Source organism: Oreochromis aureus, linkage group 6 (assembly GCF_013358895.1).
Source record: "Oreochromis aureus strain Israel breed Guangdong linkage group 6, ZZ_aureus, whole genome shotgun sequence".
Classification (NCBI taxonomy): Eukaryota; Metazoa; Chordata; class Actinopteri; order Cichliformes; family Cichlidae; genus Oreochromis; species Oreochromis aureus.
In genome coordinates this window covers 3,644,230-3,672,011 of record NC_052947.1, presented here as the reverse complement: position 1 = coordinate 3,672,011, position 27,782 = coordinate 3,644,230, and the positions used below count along the sequence as shown (strand labels likewise).

The 27,782-nt window shown below is 44.4% G+C and overlaps 2 protein-coding genes across 2 annotated transcripts in view; one reads left to right on the top strand and one right to left on the bottom strand.

Annotated features, from left to right (window-relative positions):
• LOC116328956 (nidogen-1-like) overlaps positions 1 to 16,596 on the top strand; it is a 44,961-nt gene extending 28,365 nt beyond the window's left edge. The window contains exons 12-20 of the mRNA XM_031750853.2: positions 3,135 to 3,266; positions 5,340 to 5,576; positions 8,512 to 8,684; positions 9,523 to 9,649; positions 10,162 to 10,333; positions 10,739 to 10,896; positions 10,988 to 11,111; positions 14,335 to 14,447; positions 15,604 to 16,596. Of these exons, the coding sequence (XP_031606713.1) occupies positions 3,135 to 3,266; positions 5,340 to 5,576; positions 8,512 to 8,684; positions 9,523 to 9,649; positions 10,162 to 10,333; positions 10,739 to 10,896; positions 10,988 to 11,111; positions 14,335 to 14,447; positions 15,604 to 15,722 (1,355 nt within the window). The 3' untranslated portion in view covers positions 15,723 to 16,596. The remainder of the gene's footprint in view (positions 1 to 3,134; positions 3,267 to 5,339; positions 5,577 to 8,511; positions 8,685 to 9,522; positions 9,650 to 10,161; positions 10,334 to 10,738; positions 10,897 to 10,987; positions 11,112 to 14,334; positions 14,448 to 15,603) is intronic.
• A 3,379-nt stretch (positions 16,597 to 19,975) lies between these two features.
• tbce (tubulin folding cofactor E) lies at positions 19,976 to 27,723 on the bottom strand. The gene is made up of 17 exons (XM_031750846.2): positions 27,627 to 27,723; positions 27,340 to 27,441; positions 25,508 to 25,592; positions 25,243 to 25,407; positions 24,221 to 24,306; positions 23,983 to 24,082; positions 23,803 to 23,905; positions 23,341 to 23,417; positions 23,151 to 23,243; positions 22,419 to 22,483; positions 22,243 to 22,307; positions 21,516 to 21,668; positions 21,198 to 21,336; positions 21,033 to 21,101; positions 20,880 to 20,939; positions 20,690 to 20,781; positions 19,976 to 20,507 (listed from the first exon to the last, which is right to left on the bottom strand). The coding sequence occupies exons 2-17, from the start codon at positions 27,434 to 27,436 to the stop codon at positions 20,412 to 20,414; spliced, it is 1,545 nt and encodes a 514-aa protein (XP_031606706.1). The 5' UTR covers positions 27,437 to 27,441; positions 27,627 to 27,723; the 3' UTR covers positions 19,976 to 20,411.
• Positions 27,724 to 27,782: the final 59 nt, after the last annotated feature.

The following is a 27,782-nucleotide window of genomic DNA, read 5'->3' as shown; positions in this document are numbered from 1 at the left end:
TGTAAGAGAAACTGCTGCATGAATACAACATATGTTTGGGATCGTATGCCTGACAGGTGTGTTCACCTGTCACATCTTTACAGGCTCGTATCAGTGTGTGCTGCACAGCAGTCAGTCCTCTGTCTGTCCACAGTCACAGCTACTGAGTGTTAAGACCGGCAGGTAGAGCTTTTACAGAAGAAGTGTGGGCAGTAAAGGCTCAGCACACCCTCATGCAGTTCAGAGTTGTCCATAGACTACACCTGTCTCCAGCTACATGACAGAAACCCTTCAAAGGCTCTGTGTGTGAAATGTTCAACAGAGCCAGGACCTTTGTGTCATCGGTTTACTCAGATTACAGGCTTTTTTGGGGTGAAAGGTCACCATGGGGCTCAGGCCCATCTCAACACTGTCTCTTACAGCCTGTTTAGCTGGATCTTTATGGGTTTGAAGGATTATGGATTAACATGCTGACACTCGTGGCTCGAGTAATAATGCGTTCTAGTTTGCTGTTAGGTTTCAGAGTCATTTTCAGCACATTGCTGTAAATATCTGTAAGCTGATTGGATGTCTGTCGTCCTCCATGTAAAACTGTGTTTCCTTGAGTCTGGAGATGTTTGTCGTGCCCCAGACAGCACAAGGCTGCATGTCACGTGCATCATGCTTCAGTACTCGTGGTACAGACTATAAAGAGCTTTGAGTGCTCGGGTAGAGAAGAGTTCAGAATCAGTTTACTGTGTACTTACTTACAATTACAAACATAACCTGGCCGATGTTCGGGTCTGACACCTTTAGCCTCTGTTATTTAACTGTCCATCGATGTTGTGCTGAAACATGCAGCTACGCCTCACAGCTCTGTGGGTGTGGCTTGCTAGTGCTCAGCCCTGTCTCAGACTGGCTGCTTAGATCAGGGCTCTGTGGGGCAGGACTCTTTGTTCTTCTTGTGGCTGAAGATGGCTCGTGATGACTGGCTGGATGTTTGGGCTACAGAATGAGATGAAGATGCTTTCCTCTCATAGCATTTATGCTACCTGTCACTAGCTCAGCCGTGGAGCCACTAGACTTATGGCCGCTGGCTGGATCTGAGCCTCTGTGGACAGAGAGGTGCAAGACAGGAGGACAAAACTATTGCTGCTAAAAATACACCGTCTGGTTAAAGAGACGGGTCTGTCAGCATATTTTGTCGATTCAATGTTGGCTGAAGAAGAGTCTACTCAGAGCCCGTAATTAGCAGCTGCAAAAAGGGACTATGCTAAAACCTGTACCTCACCCAGCCACCAGGGGGTCATTTGGGTGTTTTGTTGTCACTTTAGGGAGCTGTCAAGTGATTTATCTTTAAATTCAGTCTGTGATGCACATAGTCATCTAAATCCTGCCCACAGACTTACGACTGCTCAGTGTCCTGTGGCTGTTGTGTTCGGGTCCATATTCACAAGCAGTGATAACACAGCTGCTGTTGGATGGCTACACGACCTCTCAAAGACACGACCAAACAGGTTTAGGAGGACTTTGCTGCTGCAGGAGCCTGCCAGGCTGTCGTGCCCGAGGAACTCTGGCGTTATGGCTTTATTACAATAGACCATGTGCACGAGAAAATGCTAACTTCCTGTTTTAAAACCGGATGTAGGGTTGTACATTTCCAGTAGCTTTATTTTGCGGTCAATCGCTACTGTGCAGATGGACTCCAAAATCATGTCTAAAATACGAAAACAGAAAGATTGTGTTAAGTTACAAAGAGCAGAATGTGGGAACACTCACCACTGCTGTGTCATAAAAAGATCAAATAATCAATTTTGACGTTTGAAGAGTGTAGATCGATTGGTTGTTTACATCACTCAACACAAGCAGAACTGCATTACTGCATGCAGAAGCACATCTCTGTATAGTGACTGGTCTTATGATTTAAACAGGCAAATGTTCAGCATTCAGACTACAGGTGAAGAATAGTCAAAGCCAGATGTTTCCCCGATATCAGCTGGTCAAGTACAGACCTACACAGCATGTTAACAAACCGTGAAAAAAAGCCACAGGATATAAAAGTGATTGAATGATTGCTGGTAAAGGTCTCTATATATTAGTATTTACGAAGGGTGTGTTGGGACTTACCTGTAAAATTACAGCGGTCTCTCGCTATCACGCGGTTCACTTTTCTCCGCCTCACTGTTTGGTGGATTTTTTAGTGCAATTTTGCATGCTTTTTTTTTTTTTTTACAGCATTGTGTCCTGCGTCCTGATCGGCTGCAGGCCAATGTTGATCTCCTCTGTGCTGTCTCTCCTGTACAGTACAGGATCGCTACTTCGATCCTAGCAGTGTGACTCTGAAATGCTGTATGTTTGTACGTTTTCTCTCCAACAAACACAACAATGTCGACAAAACATTTTGCACCGTCAAAGGCAGCTGCAGTAGCACCCAAAAGGCAGAGGAAGATGACCATCGCACAGAAAGTTGGACTTCTTATTCAGTGATTCATTAATGATTCATTGATGTTGAATTCTCTGGCAGCGGCTCTATTCTCATGTTCTGGTTTGATCTTTGGTTTCAGTCTATAATACTGGACTTATTTTTCTACAAAGGTTTGAACTTTGTGTTTAAACAAGAGAGAAAAGTGTGAAAATGCTCATGCCTGTCTGAGAAAAGTGTATTAGGTGTGTAGTGAGGGGTTTTACAGCCTTTAAAAAATCTATAACAATTGTAAAAAATAAAGTTGGCTACACGGATTTCACCTATCGGGCGATAAACGAGGGATGGCTGTTTACAAATACTGAGAAATATAAAATTTGAATCCTTTCTCTCTTTTGCTCTGAGGCACGGGGGAAAAATATTGACAAGTCAATGAACATCATCTACAGATATATTCGGTAAATGCCCAAGACACCTTGAGAAATGTAAATCGCTGCTTGATTCATCTATTTGGTTGACTTGTTTTGGAAAATCCGACCGTAAACAAGGAGCGAATATCACACCGGAAACGAAGCGCTCTACCGGAGTTTCCCCACCGGAAGTAGCACACGCTAAGGCGCACAGAGTCTATTTGCAGCATTCAGTTAAAGATCTACTTTCAAACTTTTCTCCATCTGGTGGCCGTTACTGGCACTGCAACTTAAAGTGACAAGATCCAGAATGTGAGAAGCTTCTGTTTTTTCTGTTTGTTCAGACGTGGATGAGTGTCAGCAGCAGGATCGATGCCACGCTGAGGCCTCCTGCTCCAACACACAGGGCTCCTTTACCTGTCAGTGTCGTCCTGGTTTCCACGGAGATGGCTTCCACTGCAGTCCCACGTCCTCAGGTGGGTAACTGGCACATTCACAGGTTTACAGAAAGAGGGTTGCTGGTTCCAGAATGACTGCACATTTCAGTGAAATAAAGATGTCCTCATCTATTTGTCCCTTCTTCCCCCATTCATTGCTTTAATCCTGAAACAGGTCATCTTGGAGGAGTCTGTTTGAACACCCCAGCTATGCATTTATCACTGTAAACGGAGACACTGTCTGATTTGGAGGAATCAGACTTAACGACACATTCATTAAGTAATGAGAGAAAACGAGATCATTTCAACGTTAAAGGCTTTAACCAGAGAACAGCGGCTGCTCGTCCAGACTGGAGGTAGTTTTCATCTGGGTAAACTTTTGACAATAAACATTTATCTTTATAAAACGAAGCTGAAGGTTGTTTGGGACAGAGGGGCGACAGCATGGCGGTGAGAGATGCAGCATCAGTCTATAAACCAGTTTAACGTCAGACTCATGAGAGAGAGTGTGCATGTTTTGATTTGTGCTTTCCAGTAAGAGTCTCATCCTGCAGCTCCGGCTGCATGGTTCTGGGCTGCAGCGGCTGATGCTGCCCTGAGAACCGCAGCACGTTCTCTGTCTGATCTAACTGAACATGTGATGCATTCAAGTACAGTTGGTGTTTAGGAAACAGCAGAGTTTTTTGTTCCTGATTCATGTTTCCTTTCTTGTGTATTTCTGATTGAAAGTGTGCGTGTTACTAAAAGAAGACAAACAGAAACACAGTCAGCAGTCAGAGTAATACTGCTTCAGTGATTCCAGCTGTCAGCAGCTGGAGGCGCACAGCTAATTACAGCTTTACTCCTCTGCACCACAGTTTTGTCATATTTCCATCCTTTATTATGACCTGTCTGGCCTCTGAAGGCATCATTTAGTGTCCCGTGTCAAAACTTGTCCGTGACTTTTAACATCAGCAGCATCTTTGAGATGCCTTTAGTGTCGACGGCGGGGCTTTGATCGTCTCCGCCACCATCAGGGATCCTTTGTCCCGTCAGACTGTTGGGGGCAGATGTGGCGCTGTGAGGACAGCCTGCTGTCGTGTGCAATGACACTGTTGTGGCTGGCTTGTGGTTTGTCTTATGGATACCTTTGAGGACACTCCCAGAGGACGCTGTGGGACCACAGAGATGAAGAGCCTGCTGCTTTAATCACTCATTCTTTGTATCTGCAGCTGCCACGTGCTGAAGTCTGTTCAGGAGCACGGACCTTTGAAATAAGCCACGTGTCATATGTGTTCATGAGGCGATTTTGTTTTTCCACATGACCAAGTCATTAAAGTTTGATATATTTGAAAATGACAAGTCCTTTGTTTTCTAATAGTGATTCATTCCAGACTCCTAGTCCATAGAAACAAATCCACCCTGATCTTCCTCCTGATTCTAATGCTAACACTGTAGCATCATTTTCAGTTCCTGATCACCTGCTGAAGACAGTTTTTTAGGCCTCACGTCTCTTTTTAGCCTCCAGTTTCCTCAGACTTCCTACAGACACAGTGTCACGTTGTTGGGTTTGGGAATCATCCTGTTGGTGCAAAAATATTTTTGTATGGAGTGTTTTTCAACATACTGCTTTTAACAAAGATACACTTTAAACTGTGTTCTTCGCTAGGTTGTCTGTTATGTGCTGACTGCTTCGTCCCTTTACAACAGCTCTTTTATGCTTTAGTGATTCAGAGGTCAAAGTGAAGTGGTTTAACTAACAAACACACTTTAAAAAATTCTCTAAAAGTTATCTGGTACATGGATAAAAGCATCCAGTGTCCAAAGAAAAGCCTGGAGAGGTATCGGAGAAGTCTGACTGCTTGGATGCTAAATAGAAAGGGGCGGGGCTGGTGATGTCAATCACAGAACAAGTCATTTCTCAAAGTGCTGGTTGACTTTCAGAGCAGGTTTAACTTGACAGGTGTTGGAGTCTTATGTTTTCTTCCTGTTCCCTGGGACCGTGTGGATGCATTATACTGACTGCTAATGTAATCAGATGTTACTAGTGTGTGGCCGTAAACATCTGAATCTCTAAAGAGCGGGACATTGGCGGTCACTCGGTGAACGTGTTTAGTTCTTGTGTGTCCTCAGAGCGGGAGAAGACCCGGTGTGAGCGGCAGAGAGAGAGCGCCGTAGCCGGCTCTGACGTTCTCTTCTCTTCATTCCGTCCTCGTCCGACTGTCGGTCGGTATGTTCCCCGGTGTGACGAGCACGGAGCTTACGAGCCCACGCAGTGCCACCAAAGCATTGGGCAGTGCTGGTGTGTGGATGCCAACGGGCAGGAGATCCCCAACACCCGCACAGGACCTCACAGTAGCCCTCCTCTTTGTGAGTCTCTGTTTCTGCTTATTGCGCTACCGGAAAAAATCCTTTTTATCAAGTCATTCTATCGATAAATAAATACAGTCTTAAGATTAAACTTTTGACTCATTAGAGAGAACATGAGGTTCATTTCAATTTAAATATGATTTATTTTCTGTCTGAAGCTGCACATGATAAATGTACTGTAGAACATTATATAACTGAAAAGCCTCTTTTGGTTGATCATGTCTGAATAACATTTACAGTAATGGATTACACAGCAGTGCGAAATAGACTTCATCACAGTCACAGTATCTACACCTACTTTCAGTACCATTAATATTCATTTACACTCTCCAATTGATCTTTCTGAGTTAACTTCAATAATTAATTCCTTCAAACCATCAACGTATCTTTTAGACCCCACTGTTGACCATAATATCCTATTAGAGCGATTAGAACATGCTGTAGGTATTACAGGTACTGTACTGCAGTGGTTTGTATCATATCTATCTAATAGACTCCAATTTGTGCATGTAAATGGAGAGTCCTCTTCACACACTAAGGTCAATTATGGAGTTCCACAGGGTTCAGTGCTAGGACCAATTCTGTTTACATTATACATGCTTCCCTTAGGCAGCATCATTAGAAGACATAGCATAAATTTTCACTGCTATGCAGATGACACGCAGCTCTATCTGTCCATGAAGCCAGGTAACACACACCAATTAGTTAAACTGCAGGAATGTCTTAAAGACATAAAGACCTGGATGGCCGCTAACTTTCTGCTTCTTAATTCAGATCAAACTGAGGTTATTGTACTCGGCCCTGAAAATCTTAGAAATATGGTATCTAACCAGATTCTTACTCTGGATGGCATTACCTTGGCCTCCAGTAACGCTGTGAGGAACCTTGGAGTCATTTTTGACCAGGACATGTCCTTCAACGCACATATTAAACAAATATGTAAGACTGCTTTCTTCCATTTGTGCAACATCTCTAAAATTAGAAATATCCTGTCTCAGAGTGACGCTGAAAAACTAGTTCATGCATTTATTACTTCCAGGCTGGACTACTGTAATTCATTATTATCAGGATGTCCTAAAAACTCACTGAAAAGTCTTCAGCTGATCCAAAATGCTGCAGCAAGAGTCCTGACAGGGACTAGAAAGAGAGAGCAGATTTCTCCTATACTAAGAAATATACCCATACCACTACTTGGTAATAATAAATTCATACATTAAATTCATAGCACAGCACTGCAAACAGCTGGGAATCAGTGCTGTGTGTGACCTGTAATGGGTTTACAGGGGAAGTGGCACAAACAAACAAACAAACAAAGAGGTTGCTCCGCCCTTACAAGGCTCATCCCAGTCGTTCATGATGGTGTACACAGCTGAGCAGAGTAACTAAAGCCTAACTACAAAAACATTAAAGGAAACAAAGGACAGCAGAGATGGCACAACAACAGCTGCACACCACACACAAGTTAAGATTACACTCAATAAAAACATCCATTTAATTAAAGCATTGAAAATAATTATAGATCTAAAAGCCCAATAAATCCAAGATCAGTGTTGGGAAGGTTACTTTTAAAATGTATTCCACTACAAATTACAGAATACATGCCTCAAATGTATTTTGTAACGTATTCTGAATACTTTGGATTACTTAATATATTATCATGCTTTTTACAGCTACATGAATGTACTATTGCTGTGTGATTCATTACTATTACTGAAGGCTACTCGCCATACCAATACCAACTAGATGTTTAAATCTTAATATAAAATGAGTAACAGTAGGTGGACATTAGGTAAGGCTGCACTTTTTGCAGCAATCTCATAGAAAACTATTCCGTGCGTATATAAAACAGGTCCGCGGCTCCGAACCGTAGTAAAGGGACCTCTGGCTAATACGTCGGGTTCCGTGTTGGGCTGGTAGCCGAAAACTAGCTTTACTTTGTTGTCTGGGTCAACTTTGCTTGCGGGAGACAGAGAGAGGCGTTGAAAGGCTGCTCCAACGGAACTTATTGTTTCGGAGGAAAACACGAACACAGTGTCCAGTCGAGTCTTAATAGCGTATTTACAGCTGGGCTACACTGCCCATGAGGCTACATTCTTTAGGGCTATGCCTGTAACACTCTGCCTATTGCCTTCATATTAAATAATTTTTTAAAAACATTTCTTCACGTCATTATGCGGCCGCAAGTAGAGGTGACATTTGCCATGAGATTGAGATGCAGGCGTTAGAGCCTCTTAATGCGTGTTTTGTTTGGGTTTCCACCGGAGTGGAATTACCAAAAATAGAGAGGGCACAGCCTAACATATGAAACAGGAAAAGACCACCGTGTAATCCATTTATTTTAACAAAGTAACTGTATTCTGAATACCACCTTTTTAAACGGTAAGTGTAACGGAATACAGTTACTCATATTTTGTATTTTAAATACGTAACGCTGGTACATGTACTCTGTTACTCCCCAGCACTCCCCATGATGCTAATCAGTTTCCCAGGCACAGTCCATCTGGATCTGGATCAGTTCAGCCATTCAGACTTGTGGCTACACGAAAATTATACCCACTCACACCAGAATGACCTCACCTCACACACCCACTACCTTAATAGATCAATAAATGGCAGCGTTCAAATATCTAAATACCCAAAGATGAAATCAGTCTGTGATTAGAAACATAATCACAGCATACCATGGCCATATATAGTTTTAATATGTAGCAGAGCATAGCAGAGTTTAGCTGGTGTATGCGTGTAATATAATGCTGTACATGTACCTTTACATAAACTTGGTTAAAAAAAAGTGATTAACAGCCGTGTGGATGTGTCAGACATGTCAGGTGATGTTTTAGAGAGATCAGTGTCATCTTGGTGAACTGAAGGTTGTAGGCTAAGTGTTACATCTCTACACAAAGCCCACTGCCAGCATGACTCTTCTCCTGCACAGGCATCGATCAGGCAGTTACTCCTGCTCCGATTGGTCCCACGCCACGGCCTGATGTCCAGCCCATCTCTCCTGGAGCATACCTGCTGTTCGCTCAAAGCGGGAAGATCGAACATGTGCCACTTGATGGATACATCATGAAGAAGGAGGAGGCCAAACCTCTGCTGCACGTCCCTGTAAGAACATTGACACTGCTGCTGCCGACAGCCTCCACAGATACTGCAGTGTTTTTGTCTGGACTTTATCAGCCCGTCCAGCTGCCTGAGATGGTTTAGTGTCGGGTCTTTACCTTACAGTATAAAGCACCCTGAGGCAGCTGCTGCTGTGATCTAGTGCTGAATTGAATGTGTTGTGGCCATAATGATATTCTCTTCAGAGAGATGCTGCTTGGTTGTTTGACTTGGTGTTTCAGTAATATTTTACTCACCAGTTTAGTTATCTACATTTGGTACCATGGTGACATCAATGCAATGATCTCTGTCTCTAGACTCGGATGAAGGTCTTTTGAAAAGAACAAAAACAAATCAAACCAGATGTCTGTAAGACCCTGAATGTGTTCATGGATTATGATTTTTGTGTTTATGGCATTTAGTCCTCACACATTTTCAGCTGCAGAGCTCTTCGTCTCTGTCATGAAGTCTATAAATCATCTGGCACATCTATTAATGTGTTGCAGCTGAACACACAGCTGTCTGTTAAAATAATGAAAAGTTGACCGTCTTAATGCATTCTCAATCATCCAGGAAAGTAAATGGGAGAAACGTTTCGTCACTCATCCAAGTGACTTCTTCAGTCTCAGCTGACTGCAGGTTTCCAATCTTATAAACAGTACGTTTGCATAATGACTGAAACCAGCCCACTGTTTATAAGATCTGGGAAACCTGCAGTCAGCTGAGACTGAAGAAGTCACTTGGATGAGTGACGAAACGTTTCTCCCACAAAACGCCACGTCCAGATGAACAGAATCAACTTTTGGAGAATGAAAAGTTGATATTTTTCTTCTTTCATGACCAGGATCGAGTGGTGATCGCTGTGGCCTATGACTGTGTGGAGAAGATGGTTTACTGGACGGACATCACCAGACCAGCAATCAGCAAGGCCAATCTCACTGGAGGAGACATCGTTCCAGTTGTTACTAAAGGTACAGCACGTGTCGTGACTGGGCATCCCAGAAGCACTTTTATATGTGGCTCCACTTTGGTTGGTTTGGTTGGTTTTTGTGTTTGGTTACTCAGATGAAGGAGAAGTTATACCCAGGACCTCTTTGTTCTAGCAGTGGGATGGTTTCATTTCAGTTGCTGTCACAAGAGATAAACTATATTTTCAAAACCAAAAATCAAACTGTCCCAGTATTAGGGATTGAACATCCGACTCCTGGAACATTCTGGTAGATCCCTCGGATGCTTCATCAAAAAACATTTGAAAAGGCTGGTCAGTATTTTTCAGGTGTTCCTGAGCAGTTTGTGTAGCCACAGGAATGTTCTTGGTCTGTACTTCTTAGCTGTATGCTAGTGACTTGTGGTTTAAGTAGTTTTCTTTTTCGATGTTCCTACCAGGCCCCTCATGAAGTTGAGCTCTTTGTCCTTTGGCAGTTAAGTACAGTGGTGCCATCAGTCCCTGTATTCAGTGTTAAGTATGTCTGCTCCTCCTCAGAGCTGCAGAGTCCTGAAGGCATCGCCATTGACCACGTGGCCCGCCTTCTATTCTGGACCGACTCCATGCGAGACACCATAGAGGTCTCAAAGCTGGACGGCAGTCACCGGAGAGTCCTTTTTGACACTGACCTGGTGAACCCTCGACCCATCGTCACCAACCCAGCATACGGGTAATAGTATTTGTATTGGTATTAGCAGTAATACTATGTAATCGTACAACGAGCCCTATGTGTACTACATCTTTTGGTTGTTTCCTTTAGAAGGCTCCCACAGCCTTCATCTCACAATGCCTCTATCATCCTCCTCATCCTCCCAGCATCTTCCTCTGATACTCCAACCCTCTGCATGTCCTCCTTCACTATATCCATGAATCAGCATCCTTTGTCCAATATATTCATTACTATATGCCATATAATTCTAATTACTAGCAATAACTTCAGGACTCTTGATGAAAGCTAATGCGCTTGAGTCTAGTAGTGAAAGTCTAGTAGTGAAATTAATATCAGAGCAGAAGTTGTATCATGAACCCAGCAGTAGCAGTTTCTTGTAACTGGATTTTGTGATGTCGGTCTCAGGCGGCTGTACTGGGCAGACTGGAATAGAGACGGGCCTAAAATTGAGATGTCCAACATGGATGGGACTGAGCGAATTGTCCTGGTCAAAGACAATCTAGCACTTCCCAACGGTCTCACCTTTGACTACGAAAACCACCAGCTGTGCTGGGCAGATGCAGGTAGGAAAAAGCCTTCCTCAGATCCATACACAGCACTCAGAGCTCCTACTGGTAATGTGTTCCTGGATTACTTATCCCAATGAATCTGCAGGGACTCGGAAGGTTGAGTGTATGGATCCTCACCGCCAACTGAGGCGGAATATCGTCGAAGGAATCCAGTATCCGTTTGCCCTGGTTTCCTTTGGGAGAAACCTGTATTACACTGACTGGAGGAGGTACCAACTAAGACACATACTTTGCATTTTTCTTTATTTAGAGCTCTGTTGATCTAAATCCAGAAAGTCCTGGCTCACACTGTCAGATGGTACATGGACTGATTCTTATATCTGGTCTTTAAGCGATGATGTATGAACCCTGATTTCAGCTCCAAACTACTCTTCGTTTATTAAGGCTGTTGTGTTTTTAACATGTTTTAATGCTTTGTATCTTCTTCTACTTAATCTGAACAAGCTAGCGATCACGTAGCACATCATTATATACCAGCTAGCCCAACTTCAGTAACCCTACAAACGTCACTGCTGTTTAGTTTTCTGTCTTCATTTATGTTGGAAGTGATAGCAGAGCTGTACGTTTGAATGTTTCAGAAATCTCTCAGTCAGAACATGCTATATCATAGTCAAAGGAGTTTGCAAAGAAAAGCGTCTGGACTTCTTTAAGTTGCTTGAAGACGTTTCACCTCTCATCCGAGAAGCTTCTTCAGTTCTAAGGTCAAATGGCCGAGAGTCCCTCGGGTTTTAGCCAAAGGACTCAATTTCGCCATTTCTCCGCAACAGTTGCCCATAGTGGACCTCATCACAGCCACAGAAACTGCCATACGGATTAATAAATTATCACAGACAGAAGCAGAGCAAATCAGGATGAAAGTCTCAGCCACCCTCTCCAGTGCGAAAGTCCCTCCGTCTAACCTCACAATACAAGAAAAGAAGGCCGTCGCTTCCCTGAGCAAAGACCACAACATCACTATATTACCAGCGGATAAGGGAAGGTGCACCGTGGTCCTAAACACAACAGATTACCACACAAAGATCACTACTCTCCTCAGTGACAACAACACCTACGAAGCTTTAAAACGAGACCCCACAAGCAGCTACAAGAAGAAAGTTATAGCTTGCCTTCAAAACCTTGAAAAGGACAAAACCATTGACCGCCTCACATATCACCGCCTTTATCCAGGGGATGCCATACCCTGCATTTATGGACTTCCTAAGATCCACAAGGAAGGGGTCCCACTCAGACCCATAGTCAGTAGCATAAACTCAGCCACTTATAACATTGCGAAACACCTTGCTACCATCCTTGCACCTCTCGTGGGGAACACCCCACACCACATCAAGAACTCCACCGACTTCACCGACAAGGTCCAGAAACTTACCCTGGATCCAGATGAAACCATGGTGTCCTTTGATGTAGTCTCTCTCTTCACGTGCATACCCACCACGGAGGCAGTGGAGACTGTCAGAAAACGACTACATGAAGACAGCTCCTTGGAAGACAGGACCAACTTCACACCCGATCAGATCTGCACACTGTTAGACTTCTGCCTCACCACAACATACTTCAAATACAACGAAGGCTTCTACAGACAAAAACATGGCTGTGCCATGGGCTCCCTCGTGTCACCTATTGTAGCCAACCTTTACATGGAGGAAGTGGAAAGAAAGGCTCTTGGCTCTTTTAAAGGGAGAGTACCCAGCCACTGGTACAGATATGTAGATGACACCTGGGTCAAAATCAAGACACAAGAAGTGGAATCCTTCACTGCGCACATTAAGCGCGTGGATAAAAACATCAAGTTCACCAGGGAAGACACAAAGGATAACTGTTTGCCTTTCCTGGACTGCGCTGTGCACATTGAAGAGAATGGCAACCTCAACATTGAAGTTTACCGGAAGCCCACACACACGGACCAGTACCTCCTCGTTGACTCCCATCACCCTCTGGAACACAAACTTGGGGTTATCAGGACCCTACACCACCGGGCAGAACATGTTCCCTCTAAGCCTGAAGGGAAAAAGAAGGAACACACACATGTAAAGGAAGCCCTCAAAACATGTGGTTATCCTAACTGGGCGTTCATAAAGTCAGCAAAGATGCAGAGAAAAGAAGATCAGACACCAGCGAGGGAGGATAAGAAAGACAGACGCAACAACGTTGTCATCCCCTATGTAGCCGGTGTATCAGAGAAACTCAGGAGAGTTTTCTCCAAGCACGACATCCCAGTGTACTTCAGACCCAGCAACACACTCAGACACAAACTGGTTCACCCGAAAGACAAAACTCCGAAACACAAACTTAACAATGTGGTGTATGCTGTACAGTGCAGCGAGGAATGCCCAGACCTCTACATTGGAGAGACCAAACAGCCACTTCACAAGCGCATGGCACAACATAGAAGAGCCACCTCCACAGGACAAGACTCAGCAGTCCACCTGCATCTTAAGGATAAAGGTCACTCTTTCGAGGATGCCAATGTTCACATTTTGGACAGAGAGGACAGATGGTTTGAAAGAGGAGTGAAAGAGGCCATCTATGTCCACTGTGAGCGACCATCTTTGAACAGAGGCGGTGGTTTACGACACCAACTGTCTGCCATCTATAATCCAGTTTTGAGTTCCCTCCCCAGACGCCTTAACGCCCACTCACATCCTGGGCCATCTGACCTCAGGAATTCACATGACAAGGTGGGGCCAGGTTTCACAATGAGCTCACCCGAAACCCTGGCTGATTAGGTCCCACACCCGCTTTCACACCTTGGCTCATGTGATTAGAGGATCACCAGGGGGTCCTTTGTCCCTCCTTGGGGGGATACTCCCACTGGGTTTAAATCTGGGACTCTCGGCCATTTGACCTTAGAACTGAAGAAGCTTCTCGGATGAGAGGTGAAACTTCTTCAAGCAACTTAAAGAAGTCCAGACGCTTTTCTTTGCAAAATCCTTTGACTACGATGACCTGGATGACTGAGAACCTTCACAGACATGCTATATCATGTTTAGCTGGAAACTAGCAAGCTAACTTCCTGCTAACTTCTAACTCCGTTAAATGTAATAAATTCTGTTTTCATGGATGTTAAACTTAATTGTTACACCTGGTAAAGCAGCAACGCTGATCATTTTATTAAAGATAAAAGAATTTAGACAGTTTGTAACTCTCAGTGATGCCGCAGTGTTCGTTTGACTTTGGGACCTGAAGCGGAGTTTGGGCCCACGGCTGATGACGTCAGACTTAAAGAGCAGATAGCACTTTTCTACTCTCCCGGAGAACTCAAAACGTTTTATACAACATGCCTCATTCACCTATTCATACAAGCCCTTTTTCCTATCCTTAAGTGCTTTGTATCTTACATTCACTACACATGACTAATGGCAGTGTTAATGTGACATATCTGACACATCACTATGTGGCCTCTGAGATATTTAAAAGACTGTGGGTGTTTTACAGGGAGGCCGTGGTGGCTGTGGATCGTCACTTGGAGAAAGAGACAGAAGAGTTTCTGCCACAGAAACGCTCTCGGCTGTATGGCATCACCACAACAGCAATGCAGTGTCCACAGGGTATGACTTCTATCAGCCACAGCAGTGACTGAAACCAGAGAGACAAATGTAGGGAGTAAAGACGATGAGAGATCGTAGAGTACAGTCTGTGGGAGGAAGGTTTACAAAGGTTTTTTAAAAAGGGGAAAAACTGAGTGTAATTAGCTTAGCTTAGCATGAATACTGAGAGTGGAGGAAAAGGTTAAAACGTTGGTTTTGTTTGGGTATTACTAGTTTTTAATTGGTTTTTTTACATTATGAAATATTGTCAGAGGTCATAAACCTGTCAGGAAATAAGGGAACCAGCTGTGATTTTCCCATCTTGTCTTTTTGTGAGCAGAGAAGTTTCCAGTTTGTTGGAACTTTGTGGGCTGAGAGTTTCGAGCTCTGTGGAGTCTGTTTCACAGCTGTTTAATGCAGTGGGAATAGATGTGTGTAATAACTGATTCCAGATTCCATAGCATGTGAAGTATGGGAATTTCAGGCTGACATGACCTCAGAGAAGCCAGCTGTGGATATGGAGACTGGCTCAGAGCCCAGAACTGTACAGCAGGCCACGATGAGAAACTGCTTCACCTGCTGGATGATGAAGTGTTCAGTCACTTCCTCAGGCTGCAGATCCTCTAAACATATAGTCATGTTTATACACTCGTCCTGCCAGCTGGCCCTTCTGTTAACACAGACATGAGAACTCTGATGCATTTTCACTCTTGGCTGTTTCAGTCCACATGAAAACATTATGGGTTCTTCCCAGTATAAAAGATGGGCAGGCTAACTCTGATGTGAAATCTTTATTTCAAACACGTACGTAGCACATAGATCTGTTTTTGCTACTGCTGGTCTTCACACACAAACTCTATGAAAGAGCAGCCATCCAGAGAACTCTACCCCTGCTCTATTGCCCATTACTGTTTTTATGTTTTTACACTGTTGTGCTGCTCTAAGGCTCTCTTTGCATTTAGTTTGAGAACACATGTGAATACAGTATTTGTAACTAAAATGACATTTGACAGTCAGTCTGAATTATTCATAAGTAAGTATTCATAAGTGGTGCACATGGGTGACATCATCAATCCTCTGCCATTTGGCCTTTCAGACATCCTGTCCTGTCAAAATAAAAGCCTTGCTTTAAAGATCTTTGTGACATTGTTGCCTTGTCTTCCCTTTGATGCTTTAGTGTATAACTACTGCGCTGACAACGGCGGATGTTCTCACCTGTGCCTGCCACGGCTCGGAGGGCTCTCCTGTCGCTGCCCGGACACGACCGATGGTCAGTGCGAGGAGAGGGTCCTGTGAGCCGAAGACGACGTGACGATTTCAACTTTTCTTACTTGAACTTTAACATTTCTGTAGTCATTTTAGAGTCTTATGAGCTTTTGAAAGCTGTTCAAACCTCACTGTGTCTGTCCTCACTTGTTCTACATCTGCTCTTATTGTTGCAGTCCAAAGTGAAAAACACAGATTTACCTGATTGGGTGATGAATATGTGACAAGGTACTGAACAGTTGTTTATAGTTTATATTGTGTACTTTCAGCCTGCTTACTGCTTTCTGATGGATGTGCTCTAAAAGGGTTTTGTGTCAAAGATTCTTCTGGAGTTAGTGACGACCACAGTGCCTCAGAGTTTTGTGAACAGCGTTTTCCTGCTTTGACGCTTTTTTACTGGATTTCTTGATTAAAACGTTGACATGTCTCAGGTTTGACTCCTGGATTTTCACACTAGTGAGTTAGCTTCTGCTTCATTTACAGGAAACAAATGGAATAACTGTTGCATTGTTTCATACATAACCACATGGAGCATTTCTTCAGTTCAACTGTATCAACGTGACATGATTATATAGCTCAGCAACCTTACATGATGAAATGAAATGTGAATTTTCGGCAGGACTAACAGACTCAGTGATTTTAAAGTGTGCAGGTGGACCTCTAACAGTGAGCCTGTGACAAACATTTATTCTGATTGTTCTAAACCCCACAGTGTATTTTTATATGAATGTAAATATTTACCCAATATGCCAACAGTATTCTCTCTTGTTTAAATGGTGCTGATGTAAGCCTGAGATCTACCTGATGATGGTGATTGCTGTGACGGTGTGTGAAACAGTGCTCCTGTTGAACTGTACCTCCAGTCTGTGCTTCAGTGATGATTAAAGATAAACAACTGGTCTAACTGAAGCTCTCGCTTTTTTGAAGCCATGTTTGCTCAGGTATGGAAGACCTAACAGCCAACATGTTCATCAAACCATTTAATCAAATCACAATCACGACTTTTTTTCTTAAAAACTGGATAAATTCAGGACATTCAGCTGAATTTCCATGTTTAGGATGTGATCCATGGAATGTTTAAATACAGTGTAAAACTTTATTGGCATAGATCATTATTTCATTTGAATATTACCATCCACAGATCTGCTGTGACATGCTATCGCTCTCCAGTATGAAAACAAACAAAAACACCAAACTGTACTGTGTGTACAATAAAGTACAATAATGTGTTTTATTGCTATATTTGTATTGAACAGTAGACTGTTGACCTGGTACACTGCTCTCCAGGATGTACCCCTCAGTAAATAAATGTGTGGGTCAACCTCCTTTCACATCTAAAGTACTTTATGTATTTGTTACGTCTCAGCTGGACTGTTGTAATTGTTTTATATTAGTTCTATAATTGTCCTGAAAAGTGTTCAGTTTGTTAAACATGACATAACGAGAGTACTAACAGGGACTAGAAAGAGAAGCTAATGTGTTTGCATATCAGCTTCTCTTCACTGGCTTCAGTTAAATCTAAAACTGAAATCCTTCCTCTGACACAATGTCTTGAATGATCGCTCCCTCCATACACGTACATCATCCTTGTGGGGCGATGTGATGCCAGTGTTTCTACACAGGAGTGAAAATGTGCTGAAAGTTAAATGTTTTAGACTTAGACAAAAAAATGTAGCTCTAATCATAAAGGTGTAAAAATCCTATTGTTCAGGGGCAGATCTACAGGGGGGGCATGGGGGGGCATGTGCCACCACCCCTACTGCCACCCGAGTTTAACACTTAGAGCCTCGCTACAATTAACATTAAATATAAATTCTAAAGCGTTACCCCCCCTCCACCACTAAAAAATGGTTCAGCCCATAGCGCAGACTGGTTTCTTGTTGTCCGTAGCAACCGATGCCTATAATTGTGCCAGAGCACATTTTGAATCAATACCATGGACATTTCAGGTTTCAGCACAGGTGTCTGATTGTTACACTCTGGAAATGGAGTGAAGGTGAGTGTTATTAACCCTCCGAGGTCCACGGACACGCTCTGTGTTCATCTGTTACCAAAATGCTGGTTGTGCAGGTTTTGTGCTGTAAAAGCTTGTGCTGTGGTGGAAAGCCTTGTTTGAACCTGAGGTGGAGCCTCTCTGTTTGCATGTTCGCCCTCCCACAGTCAAAATACATTTATATTAGATTATTTGATCCTTTTGAAATGGCTACGAATGAGAGGTAGGTAAAGTCCCTGAAGTGCATAAAATAAAGTGTTGTGTGAATGTATCGCACTCACTCCATATGTGTTGAACAACAACTCTTCATCTCTGGATTAAATCAAGCACCTACTAACATGTGAAAGACTGAATGTGAGCATGCTGCTGTAACAGGAGGGCACTGTGGCAACGAGGCAGTTTGTGAGATTTCCTCCTTCCCAGATATTCCACAGTCAGCTGTGAGTGCAAAGTGGAAGTGTTTAGATACCATAATACAGTAAGGCTACAGAGCAGGGTCACTGATTTTTTATTCATTTATTTATTATTAGGTTTATTTATTTGAACTAGAAAGTGAACATTCCTGAACTAGTTTTGAGTGTCCGGGTGATTTATCATCAGGATCTACCAGGATGTAAGACGCTGGTATTCCCACCACCCTGTGAGCAGAAGGCTGCGCATCACTCTGGGCTCAGCAGCCCATTCTGCCTTCAGGCTGCGGCCCTGGCCTGCACAGAGAGACAGGACATCACTTGCATCTTAATTATACAACTGTAGCTGCATAATTATGTATTAACACGGCAAACCATCCATCGTAAACACATTTAAAGGATGTGACCATATGACACACCTGCACAGAGAGACACACACAGCAGTGTTTGTAGTGTGGGCTGTAAGCAGAGCTGCACATCAGTGCAATCAAACACATCTGCCTTCAGTCAATCCAAACCAGCAACTGTGACACACAAACCAGTCCACAGCAAAGATGGGGATGAGCCAGTATATTAATCCACCATGTTACACCTGTCCACAAGGAGCAAGGAGGAATCTAATGTCAGTTGTGTGGTTTTTCTAAGTTTTACCGTCGTGAAGGAGAACGTATGCAAACAGAATTCAGTGAATTTAAAAAAGTTCCCAACAGTGTTTTTGAGTTAAGAATATTAATAAAAGGAGCATCCTGACTCTGCTGATCTGTGTATAATTAAGAGGAAGTTTATGTTTGCCAAATCCTCACAGGGCCATTTAGGAACAGAGGTTTACTGATTGAGCATAAAAAACTATCATCATAAATGAATGCATGAAGAAAAATCTGTGTGTTAGCCCTGTGGCAGACTGGGACCTGTCCAGGCTGTAGCCTCCTCTCACACTAAGGCAGCTGGGATAGGCTGCATAGTGCCACCACCAATGATGTTCCACCAGTGAAGATCCTGAAAGTCCATCCAGAGTCAGCTGTATCTGTGATCACAATTACAGAGAAGCCTGAAGACCTTAAAGCCGGGAAGAAAAGAAAGAGTAGGGCTTCTTCCAAAAACTCAAAACTGAGTCAGACTGTGAAACTGACTTTCTCCTCCCATCCGCTCCCACTCTACAAAAATCTAATGAAAGAAATCATCGAGATTTCTGCTCGAATGCATCTACGATTAAAGAATATTTATCCCTCAGATGTGTCTGTGCTGGGGTTCTCAAAAGGTCGTTAACATAGTGTTATTATTTTGAAGAGAATCTGAACTTATTCTTACTGTTAACATGTCAACAACCAAACCTCTGGTATGAACTGAAACACAGTGAATGTGTGCAGGACTGTTGAAAGCTGAAGTTCACAGTTGGAAAGCAGCTGAATAAATCTCCGTGTGTGTGAGCCACAGAGAAAGGGCAGAACTGGAATCATATGAACAGTAAAATAGTTTTTAATCTTTTCAGACTGTGGGTTAGTGTGCAGAGAACCACATAGACATTAAATGAGGTTTGATGACATGTGGGAGGATCCACTACAGACAGGTACATGGTGTCAGCTCTGATCATCCAATCAGAGGAGATGAATCCAAAAGTCATCAGCTGACTCCAGCTGCTGAAGACGAATCCACCACGATTCAGGGTTTTATAGGCTGAGTGGTGTCTGTAGGTGAATGTATGTGGAACCAGTAGAGGTGAAGAGTCTCCCCATTGAGATACATTATACATTTGTGCTGAATAAAGTAGAATATTTAAAAGACCTCAGAGTTAGAAATGCCCAAAACACAAGCAGACATGCACACATGTCCCAAAGAGGAGGATGAACGGTGCTGAAGGAGAGAGCAGAATAAAAGCAGAGTCTCAGTACTGTCAATGTTTAATCAGCATTCACACTAATAAAGATCTGGATCATGGTGGTTTATTAACAGCTGAGCAATAAGCTGACACTGAGCCTGACTTAAACACTCCACTCACTGTTTGTCCTCTGATTTTTAAGCATCACTGTAGGAATTTATTAGCTTTGCTGTTTCCATTTACAGACCACAGACTAACATTTCATGGTTCAGTTTGCATCTCTGCCTGTAAAGCTAACCTCCTCTGAGGACGATGCAGCGTACACCTTCAGCGTCAGAGGAACCACAACAAAAACAAAATGTGTCTGCCATGTTTGAAATAAGGCGTCAACAAATCCAGTGCGTGCAGCTGTGCACAGATGTGCACATGTGAGAGTCTCCATCTCGTTCCAACAAGTCTCTCCTCTGTTCCTCCTGTGGGTCTTCAAGACCTGGACTGGGTCAGGACCAGCGCACCAGCACCTGGTCTCCATCCTCTATGGAGTAAAACTGCAGTGTTTTCAGGTCACTGTCGATCTCAAACTCTGTCCCCACCATCTATAACAACAAGAACATTTTACTGTCCCACAGTGGCAGTGAACACACAGGACCGTTCCTCAGGGAGACTCGGACTGAACATGGACAACCGAGGCACAAACACATCAACAAGAAAATGAGTGAACGTGTGTGCTGCTCTCTGTGAAGGCCACAGGGGCTCCTGCCTTTACTGAGTGTGCTACCTTGGGGCTGGTGTAGGTGAGCCTCAGATCTGCTGCAGGGACCTTGAGCAGCCTGTACAGCAGGCCCTTCACCTTCTGAACAACCATGGAGGCTACAGTACAGAAACACATGACACTGTTTATGTGCAGAGCTCCACAGACAGATGAGAGCGCTGATAATCTAATGAGAGTCGAGGCTTTGAGCTCGTACCTGGAAGTTTCTTCTCCAGTGGTTTCCGGTTAGCATCGTCCGGAAACACAAAGGTAATCTCTGATGAAGGAAGGACAATGAAACTGTCTGTATTATGTTTGATTCACTTTCATTCGTGGAGCCACTCAGACAGCAGAAAGGGGCGGGACTTACTTAACAGCTGATTTTTCAGGGCAAACGGCTCCGGCTTCTTCAGCTCGCCCTCCTCAGGAGCACCATACTCTGAAGAACAGCAACATGGAGTTAGTGACTGAGACCATGTCAGTAGTAACAAAGCTGGAGCTGTCTCAGGTCATGTGACCCCACAGCGTGACTTACTGCTGATGAGGGCCTGATAACGAGGGTGCTCACAGAAGAAATGAGGGCTGGGCTGACTCCGCCCACCCGCCTTTAGCCACTCCTCTCCAAACATCTTGATGTAGTCGAGCTCCGCTCCCCTCCTGTCGTCAGCGTGAATCTGAAGGAAAGCCCAGCAGCTTGAGCACATGTTCACAGGACAGCACCGACATGCTGCCCATAACTCATACACAAGAGGCGGGGCTATAAACTGTCACGCAGCAATCTGAAGACGTGTCAGAACACAGCGTCCGCACGTTTCCAAAGCATCGGCAGAGTCCTCACAAACATCGAGCTCACCTCACAGCCGTTCAGCACAACCAGCTGTCCCAGTTTGGCGATCAGCATCTGATTGGCTGTTTTCGGGTTTCCATCCCCGCTCACCAGCTTGTTGCCACGGCAAGAAAGCCGGACCAAACTGGGAAGTTTGGCCAGCTCGTTCACCACAAACCACTAAGTGAGAAAGAGAGAAACACTTCCTTTAAACTGGCGTAGAGTTTATTTTAAATAACGTCCAATGATGAAGCTGAACAGAAGAACAAAAATGACACGACCGAGGCCACGTAACGTGGAGACTGCCTCAGCACCCACACTGGATGTAACAGTGTGATTGTATAAAACACGCAGTCTGACTGAAGTTCTATGACAGACGAGCTGCCGCTGTGTGTCACAGTGCAGCCTTCACCCACAGCACTGCGGTGTTAGACACACAGTTTCCAGACTGGCTTCACTCTAGTTTGCACTGATCTATGTTACAGAAGTACACATACACTGGTGTAATAAACCTGGTACTTGTATGACTGTAACAGCTACAACAACACAAACAGACACAGTTGCAGCTGTTGACTGTTTCTATGGCAACACATTTCACTGAACTGAAGCTAAAGTTATTTCTGGCATGTTTGATGTTTGTTAGTTTTGTAACCACAGAATGATGTTTCAGATGTTTCTGTTCCAGTGAAACGTCTGTCACAGTTCGTTCTGGCTAACCATCCATAGCCGTGTGTTGGTGCAGGAACACACTGACCTCAGTGATGTTGTTGTGGTCCAGGTTGAGATTCTTCAGTGCTGCATACATGGCTGTGTGAGACCCTGCAGAGCAGAGACTGTCACTGACATGTGTGCAGTCGCACAGAAAGCTGTTCTACACATCCAAACACAAAAGGACAACAGATGCTGTTAGGCTGGAAACTGTGTCGTTACCGGGGGCAGCATCTTCAAACTGAATGACAGACAGTCCGGTCTTGGATAAATTCAGCTGCTCCAGCCTGCCACGAGAAACACACCAGACTCACTCTAGCCTCTTTTATTAAACATCAAACAGAAAACTGTGACTATGGTGCAAACACTGTAAAAATCCCTCCAAAAATCAGATCAAGTACTGATTTTTGGGGTGTGTGGGATCACCACTTCCACCTAGAGCTGCAGGGGGCGGGGTAAAATCTCTGCTGTGGCCGCTGGGTTGCCTAGCAACACAGTTATTTCCATATATTTTGACAAGACGCTGCTCTAACATGAGCTAGAGCTAGCTAGCTGAATATACAGAGGACTGCAGTTCAATAAAAGGGCTGAGGATGGCAGTCTAGAAACAGGGCAGCCAGACAGGGTTCACACCTGAGCGCAGCACACATGTACAGAGATGACCCGACTCAGTGATAGAACCTAAAATATTTTCTCTGATATTTAAATGTTACATAAAATAAATGGCATGTTTTCGTGCTGCTGCAGGAGGGAGCAGTTCTCACTGTGTGTGTTCATGCATGCAGTTTGAAACCAAAGCAGTCAGAGAAACGCACACATGCTGCTCAGCATCAGGTTAACTGACAGTGAAGCTGCAAACATTTCTGCATCACAAGTCTGCATGCATGAACTCACACTGGACACAAACACGTGCAGCACATGACATCGACGCATGGCTGACACTTTGTACAGTACCTGGGCAGAGCAGATAAACTGAGCACGCTGTCCTGCACCAAAGGATTACTGGACAAACTCAGACTCTTCAGCGACTGCAGCAGTCCCTCAGGCCTTTAAACAGACACAGCACAGCTGGTTTCAGGCAGCTTTGAGTGAAAACACACACATCTAAAGGCAAAGCAGGGCACACAGAAGGATAAAGTGTTACCTCTGCAGCTCTGTAATGTTGTTTTCTTCCACACACAGGTCCTCCAGCTGTGGCCACATGGGAGCACATTCCAGAATCTGAGAGGAAAGCATGATCAGAGATGGAAAAGAGATTTCATTCAGACAGCACCAGTTCATCATCTCAAGACCCAACACTGTCCATGATGACAACGGATGATCCACTATTTAAGAGGATCTGGCCTCAGTGGGGAGGAAGAACTCCCTTTGAAGAGGAAGAGACTCAAGCCAGAAGCAGGTTCAGCGAGCGGTAAGAGGAAAAGAAACATAACAGAAAGAAAATGACTGAACGCAGCAATGTGAGTGTTAGAGAAACAGAAAAAGAGGGAACGCTTTAAATTCTCCTTTATTCATTTCAGGAAACTTTAAGTTAGTCTACTGTTTGATGTGAATGTTATCTGTGAGCTGAAAGAAAAGTAAATATAAGTGCCACAGTGCTGCGTACCTGTGGCCAGGTGAGCTGGCAGCCGTTGAGCACGAGGACTCTGAGGGCTGAGAAAGCGTGGCGTAGAGCCGAGGGGTCAGGGGGCAAACGAAGTCTGTTGTAACTGAAAACAGCAACACCATCAAATGTTGAGTGGAAGGAAAGTGAGGCCAAACAAAGCCCACACACCCACACCCACACCTGAGCTGCAGTCCTTCCAGTCTGTCCAGCTGCTGGCTGATGGTGGCCACATCCTCCCAGCACGACAACAGAGTCCCACTCAGGTCCAGCCACTCCACATCTGATCAGCGTGGTTAAGGTGTCACATCCACACTGCTCGCAATCACAACCTGACAGACTCTAAGAAATGGGAACGCTTTGTGAAGCTCACACGTACTGAGTGCCAGTAAAGCATCCAGCACCGTCTGTAGAAGGATACTGGGAGTTGTGGTCCTGATTTGCCCATCAGCACCAGACCCACTCACGTCAGAGCGGCTCAGCAGCACTGAGGGAAGGCTCTCAAAACTGCACACACACAGACACACAATACAAAGTGTGCAGTTTTACAATGGGAGTGAAAACTGTGTGAACACAAAGGCTGTGACTCTGTTTCTGAGTGGACACACACGTGTAACTGATCTCTTGGATCTGACTGTGGGAACAGCTCAAAGATCTGAACCTGACAATGTGTGATGAAACACATCCTGAGACATGGACCAAACTAACCCCAGAGGGGTCTTGATGCATTCTCAATCATCCAGGAAAGTAAATCTCCAAAAGTTGAATCTGTTCATCTGGACGTAGCGTTTTGTGGGAGAAACGTTTCGTCACTCATCCAAGTGACTTCTTCAGTCTCAGCTGACTGCAGGTTTCCCCAAACCTTATAAACAGTACATTTGCATAATGACTGAAACCAGCCCACTGAAGGAACAATGGGCTGTGAGGTCAGTTCCTTAATCATAATTATGCAAATTCCCATGACCCATGACTGAAGAAGTCACTTGGATGAGTGACGAAACGTTTCTCCCACAAAACGCTACGTCCAGATGAACAGATTCAACTTTTGGAGATAACCCCAGAGGGCTGGATTCACACTGGACTACAAAGAAAGATGGCAGTAATGACTCGGTGCTGTTATTCATCTCAGGCTGTGTTTACTTAGTTATGAGACCTGATGATTTTATGATGTCTGACTATATAAAACCTCAGACATGTGCGCTGTGTCTCAGGTGACTTTCATCTTCCTCCTCTCTTCATCAGCACTGACTCTGCAGCTCAGCTGATCATCATAACACATACAGGATGCATTACTGCAGGTGGATGCTACCAACAACTACCAGGCAACAGAACTGAAGCTGATAACATCCTTATGATATTACGTTCTATTAGCAGCCATGTAAAGTATAAATAAAAACAAACAGAGCTGTGTGACGTTCTTCTCCTGACCACACGGCATCGTACCCGCGTTCCTTGATGTTCCCCCACTTGAGCTTCTTCCTGGAGATGGAGATCTCCTCGCTCAGCACCTCCTCTGAGTCGATCTTGTATGCCTGTCGCACGGCGGTCAGATAGTCCACTCCAAAGCTCACCTTTGCCGGACGGACGAAGGAGCCTCCTGTGGGGTGTCTGAGAACAAAGGGAACGTATCAGGACATTTTCACAGAAGACTGTATAAAGTAATTATCTCACAGGATGCATGCAGACAAAGCATGCTTGAGCACTTTACCTGCACGTGAAATACTGCACTCCCTCATGGCTGCCGTCATGTTTGCCTCTGTCGGGGCTGTCCCACTCCACACCCAGCCACAGACCTAAAAACCACAAAACAAATACACAGCTATACTAATGGTAATGCAGTGATGCAAGCGTGTGGTTAAATCTGCTTCATCAGTGTGATTTTATCCGTGTACTCGGACTGGACATGTGTCGAGAGAGGGGGACAGGAAAAAACCCCGCCCCCTCCCGGCTTTCCTCTCTCTCAACGTCCAGTCTGTTGGGTTTGAAATGACACAGACTTTGTCTCGGTACACTGTTGCTAACAGTCAACCATATTTATTCTTAATCAAAATATAAGTTTGATCAATATGTTAAATGACAAATGTGAGGCAGCTGGGCCCTTATTAACCCCCTATGAGCAAGCACTTGGCGACAGTTGGAAGAAAAACTCCCTTTTAACAGGAAGAAACCTCCAGCAGAACCAGGCTGTAATCTGCTGCAACTGGTGGTGGTGAAGAAAACACTCAATGCATCATGGGAATCCCCGGCAGCCTACAGCTGTGTCCCAAAACGTCAGCTGCATCCTTCGGAGGACCCGGCCTTCGCGGTCTACATGGGCCGGGTCCTTCAAAGACTGAGAAGGCCGGAAGTGCGAGGCTGTGAAATGGGACAGTCTAGCCTTCAGATTTGCATCACCGCTGTGTCGGTGGAGTTTAATAAACTCGGCCGTCTGCTCCTTGCTATCTAAAATATAACAGGACACTGGCGTAAATTCTCGACCGTCTCACACTTCTGTTTAATCAGTTTTCTGTTTAACGTTTATTCAGCTGTGTGAAAATCCCGGAGGAACCCACCCGATGGATTAATAAAGTTTTATTTAATCTAATAATCTAATAATTTTGATCTCAGCCAAACCGATTTACTCCGGAACAAATAAAACACCGAAAAGGCAAACAATTACATTTTTAAGTTATCCGAGTGACTTATATATCATGTTTAACCTGAGTAGCGAAAGAGCGGGGGTCTGAAAACGATGAAGCCGGGAGTCCGCTGCTCTCGCCGGCTGGAGTGACCATTGGCTTGCTATCGAGCGGGTGGGTAACAGACGTCTCCGAAAACGTCGGCACACTTTTGCAAATATACGATGTCTTGATAAACCAAGCAGATATTTGTAATTTGCACAGCTACTTTCTCGCCTGAAAATATGTTAAAAGTTTATTTTGTGACCCAGAAAGATTAATAAGACTAATTTTAAAACTTAGTAGCGGCCGCCATTGTTGGCAGCTGAAATTTGGCTGGGCCGCGCTATGAATTCTGGGATATGGTGGGCCACGAAGGACACACCCGACCCATCCTTCAAATTCGGGAAAATGAAGGACGCATTTGTCGGCCGCATTTGAAGGAGTCGACGAATTGGGACAGCCTTCGTCGCCGGGCTGTGACGTAATCGGCCTTCAAATGCGGCCTCCGGAGGATGCAGCCGACGTTTTGGGACACAGCTTATGTCTATTGCAGCTTAACTAAGGGAGGATTCAGGGTCACCTGGCCCAGCCCTAACTATATGCTTTAGCAAAAAGGAAAGTTTGAAGCCTAATCTTGAAAGTAGAGATAGTGTCTGTCTCCTGAATCCAAACTGGAAGCTGGTTCCACAGAAGAGGGGCCTGAAAACTGAAGGCTCTGCCTCCCATTCTACTTTTAAATGCTCTAGGAACAACAAGTAGGCCTGCAGTCAGTATGATGCTCATAGTAAAGTCCTCCTATCATACTGGCTGTCTCTGTGTGTTCGCGGTTTATGATGTTCATCCATGCATGATGAGGTAAGAGGTACAACCCGGGTCCTACCTGCTGTGGGGGGTACAGGTCCAAAGTAGCGCACTGTGGCCCGCTCCCCGCCGCAGGACACCCGCTTACCCACCGCATCCACCGGCACCTCCGCCATGGAAGCTACGAGAAAAAAACTAGAGCCACTCTGTAGTTCTTCTCCAACAGGAAGCAGCTTATAAGTATAATAAGTAAACACTGCACACTTCTGGTATGTCAGTGTTTCGATAGCTTATTGTGTCTCCCTGAAAAAAATGAGAAACACGTAATGTTTGAAAAATGCAAACTAAATATAAAATCACACACACCTTTGATAAATGTCACGTTTGCTGTGGAACAGTCACTCAGCCTGCTCGCACCAAAACATCCCGGAGCTGCTTCACCGGATGGGACCCATTTCAACGTCGTACCGTTTTCCCACAAACCTTTTTCTAAAAAGAAGTTGTACCACGAAGGAAATATAC